Below are 4,103 nucleotides of genomic sequence, written 5' to 3' on the forward strand. Positions count from 1 at the left end.
TGGAGAAGAAATCATCCTGAGCAGAGGAGTTGCTGCCCTCGATAAAGGTGGGGCTAACTTTGTTGTCCTCTGAGCTTAATGGTGGCATCGTCGTACACAACTGCAGCTTCCTCCATCACTAAGAAGAATCGGATCTCCACCGCCCAAACTCTTCCTTAGCCTTAGGAAATGACCGGTCTAATTTTACAAACTATATGCAAACATTACTTACAAACTTATAAACGCATGAGCATGAGATGGTAACACAGCTATTTTTTGTCCTTTTATTCTTCTGACCATCTAGATTTTCCTTTATTTATGTTTTTAGGTAGGAAAAAATATTATAAATAAAATTATATCAACACAAACCAAAGCTTCCAATAAGAAACCAAATACTACAAAGTTAAATCAACGGAAATTGAAAAGATAGCATGCAATCATTTGAAAATACAGAAACCTAATCATTAATTTTTCAGAGACAATAAAACCTTAAATTGTAGAACATAAATCATAAAACCCTATCTCTAAGCCATGATAGCATATTTCCTCAGTGGGAAGTACCTCTCCCTTTTCTTCTCACGCTCAGTCTTCAAGGACTCCTGCATTTATGCAAACAGACCATAAATAAATGACCAACAAAACGAAGGGAACAACAAACAGAATAAGGAAAATTATAGCTGCCCATAGCTGTCCATTGTAAAAGTTTGACATTTCACACAGCACCATATCATTTTATAAGGCAAGTCTAATTAACTTCAACAAGACCCCATGATGCAAATGCTTCACTCAAATTGCAACTATAATCTTCCTTGGCGGCTTAGCCTCATCAAACTAGTGGTGACAAGTGACTACTTTCTTCAAACTTGAGACTTCTTGCAGTCTCATGTTCCTATACTTTCAAATATGTAATTTCACAATTTATGATACTTTTCATACAGTTGATGATGGCTTCAGCTAACAACCAACGGTAATCTAACACATAATTGGTCATAAAATATCAGGTTCACCACAAAGAAAAGTTCAACTAACCGACAAAAGACATTGTAAGCCTAAATCTACAGAAATTTTAGACCTTTAACTTACCAAGGAAACACAGGATAGTTCATGCTGAGAAAAAACCTCCTAATCCTTAATGGTTGACAATTAAGTGCTGAGTAGCAAACCCAGGATTTGTTGTTGTTGACTTGTTTTTGTAGGAAGAAAAAGAACAAGAAGAAGAAATGTCTAAGGCTGCCTGGGGGATATCACAAAGAGATAAGCAGAGTCCCCTCAAAAAAGGCCTCAGAGAGAAACCTTCACTTTTCTGTGCGCCTCCTAACTAAACCAGATGGCACAAGAGCTTTCGCCGCCACATGGCTACTCAAAGAGGCAATGTAAACACAGGATTAGCTCTTACCAAGGAAACACACTCTGGTCCTTAACAGATGATGTGCTGAGAGATTTAATATATGGGTAGTTATTTTTAAAATAAATAAATAAATAAAATATGTTCAAGGCTGCTTGTGGATACCACATGAAGATGAGTAATGGAATCCCTTCAAAAGGTCTCGCAGGAAGAAAACTTCTCTTTTCTGTGCGCCCCCTAACTAAGCCAGAGGGCAATAGAGCTTTTGCCACCACATGGCTACTCAAAGAGGCATTGAAAGATATGTGATTTCCAATGTATGATAGGAGACTGATAAGGATGGAAATCATGGAATAGAGCATCAAGAACTTAAGTGCAATAGAGCACATGACAGGGATCAAAGAACAAAAATGTGACTATCCTTTTCAAATGCAACCAACAAATAGCCCAAGACTAACAATAACAAATCATTTTCTAATTGTCTCTTTCTTTTGAGATGCAGAGCATGATTTGAGGAACTGAAAAAAAGAATTGTCATTCACTAACATGGTGAGGAAAAATGTCGAGGGCTAAATAAAAGGTGATAGTGGAAACACAGCAACTATGATGCATTGCCTTAGGTGGCTCATATGCAAACGAGTATGATTAATGAAGGGGACAACACGGAGTAGGATCCCCACTCAAGGCTACTGAATCATCATATCTTCTATAAAAACTCCTGTTCTTGCTCAGTTGCTCTGGATCTTACTGATAAATCAAGCAAAACTACAAATTCTAGCACAAAGTACTGAGATTTTGCTGATAAAATTAAGGATAACTGTGAAATCTAGCACAAAGTACTCAGATTTCAAAATCTAGGCTGTCTAATAGTATTCTATCTATAACAAATTTACACATTTACATAAATTTTGCAAGCAATCTCCTTACAAAACCTTAATGAGAACTTCTCAAAGTATTTCTTCCAACTATTAATTGCACATGACATAATCAGTCATTTGACTCCCCATTTATCTCTAATAATCAAAAAACCGACATACCAATTTTTTTTGGAATTAAAAGTTATTCAGATCCTAAAAAACATTCAATTGAAGAGGCTTGATTGATTAATTTAGCTACACAAAATTTCAAAATGACAGTTGCTGAACTCATTGAGAAGTTCTTCAACTGCATCGTGCTGGTTGGCAAAAACGGAGAAAGAGAAATAGTGTAATTTGGGATAGTATAGGAGAGTTGAAAGAATAATGACGGTGCCCTGAGACTCTGAGAGCAATAATCAACCAAAAAAAGAAAGAAAACATGAATATGCATATTAAGTTAAAAAGGCAGATTAGACTGTGCAGATTACTTAAAATACAATAAACTACATTCTAAACATCAAATGATGCTCGGCATGACCTAATTTGAGGCATGTATGTTTTCTACGTGAGCCAAGGCATGCAAAAACACATTACCTAATCAGAGACCCAAACTCAAATTTGAGGGAGAAAACACACTCATACAGAAAGAAGTAACCGAACACAAGATGAAAGCAGAATCAACAGAAAACTAACTAGGCACAAGCATGATATAGAAATCGCAGAAATATTCCTTGTCCAGTTCACTCTATTCACGTTTTGTTGAAGAAACCTCAAAGAAAAAGAGTTACCTGATGCTTGGTAAGCCGGCGGCGGATGGCACGTGTCTTCTTGGGGCGGAGATCCAGAGGGAGGAGCTTCTTCTTCTTGTAAGCCTCCCTCAACGCAGCTTTCTGCTTCTGCGAGATCACAGTCAGCACACGCGCGATCGACAGTCTCACCACCTTTCTGCCAAACAAACCAAAGATACAAATTTTGAGAACCTATAAGAAAAATAAAGTAAACGCACGCACAAGTCAGATCAAAAAAAAGGAGAAATTCTGACATCTTCGAGAGCTTGTTGGGTGCGCCACCGGTCACCTTGGCGACACGGAGGAGGGAGAGCTCATTCTTCAGGTCCTTCAACTGATTCTGGAGCTCAGTTTTCGTCTTCCCGCGAAGCTCATGGACCTTAATCCTCGCTGCAACCAACGATTGCAAAAAAGATCGAACGAATCCACCTCCAAGTTATCCAAAAAAACAGAGAGAAGCACTCATCTGAAGAATCGCAAGCTTACCCATCGCTATGAAAAACAAACAGCCTCCCCTCGCTTGTCCGTCCGGCTTCAGGCGCAAGAAACCCTAAGACACGAACAAGACTAATATATAGCATCATGTGAAAACCCTAATTGGGCTGCAAGCCCACATATTGGGTTCGAACAAAAACCCATTAACAACATTTATTTGGGCCGAATAAACTACTGGATCATTTTAAATATGTTAATTTTTAAAAGGAAATAAAAATTCTAAATTTCGTTCTATATTTTTTATTTTCTGAATTCGAATAAATTTGTTCTTCAGTGGTTTCTCCAACTAGTGCAAGTGCCACGATCATGGATTGGTCTGCAGTTCGTACAATCATTTGTAGAGTCGTCCAAATAATTTCAGTCATTTTAGGAAGCTTATTTTGTCCTGTTAACTTCTGATGGAATCATAGAAATCCAGAGGAAGAAGATAGCCACAATGAGAATCTATATAACGAAAAGTCAATTTGCAACTCTATGCGTCCTATCGTCCTTCGTAGGATGATAAATCAACTAAATGTTCATATAACATGTTTAATGAACTAAATCTCCTATTGTCAACTTGCAAGTGTGTCGATGTTTTTTTTTCTGTTGATTTTGACGTCTGATCCTGTCTGAGCACTGAGTCGACGGATGCTGGGG

The 4,103-nt window shown here is 37.8% G+C and overlaps 1 protein-coding gene and 1 non-coding gene across 2 annotated transcripts; both read right to left on the reverse strand.

Moving 5' to 3' along the window:
- Positions 1 to 332: 332 nt before the first annotated feature.
- On the reverse strand, positions 333 to 3,555 carry LOC122041617 (60S ribosomal protein L35). Its single transcript, XM_042601371.1, has 4 exons — positions 3,456 to 3,555; positions 3,224 to 3,359; positions 2,970 to 3,126; positions 333 to 578 (listed from the first exon to the last, which is right to left on the reverse strand). Exons 1-4 carry the CDS (start codon positions 3,457 to 3,459, stop codon positions 504 to 506), a joined length of 372 nt encoding a protein of 123 aa, XP_042457305.1. The 5' UTR covers positions 3,460 to 3,555; the 3' UTR covers positions 333 to 503.
- On the reverse strand, positions 1,198 to 1,308 carry LOC122044798. The gene has a single exon (XR_006129800.1). It is a non-coding gene; the product is annotated as a small nucleolar RNA U19 (small nucleolar RNA).
- Positions 3,556 to 4,103: the final 548 nt, after the last annotated feature.

The sequence above is a fragment of the Zingiber officinale genome, chromosome 2A (assembly GCF_018446385.1).
Source record: "Zingiber officinale cultivar Zhangliang chromosome 2A, Zo_v1.1, whole genome shotgun sequence".
NCBI lineage: Eukaryota > Viridiplantae > Streptophyta > Magnoliopsida > Zingiberales > Zingiberaceae > Zingiber > Zingiber officinale.

Coding starts and splice junctions, on each gene's coding strand:
- LOC122041617 (XM_042601371.1), bottom strand. Junction 3,127..3,223: donor CCCAACAAGCTCTCGAAGAT/GTCAGAATTTCT, acceptor TTTGTTTGGCAG/AAAGGTGGTGAGACTGTCGA. Junction 579..2,969: donor GCCGGCTTACCAAGCATCAG/GTAACTCTTTTT, acceptor GCATAAATGCAG/GAGTCCTTGAAGACTGAGCG.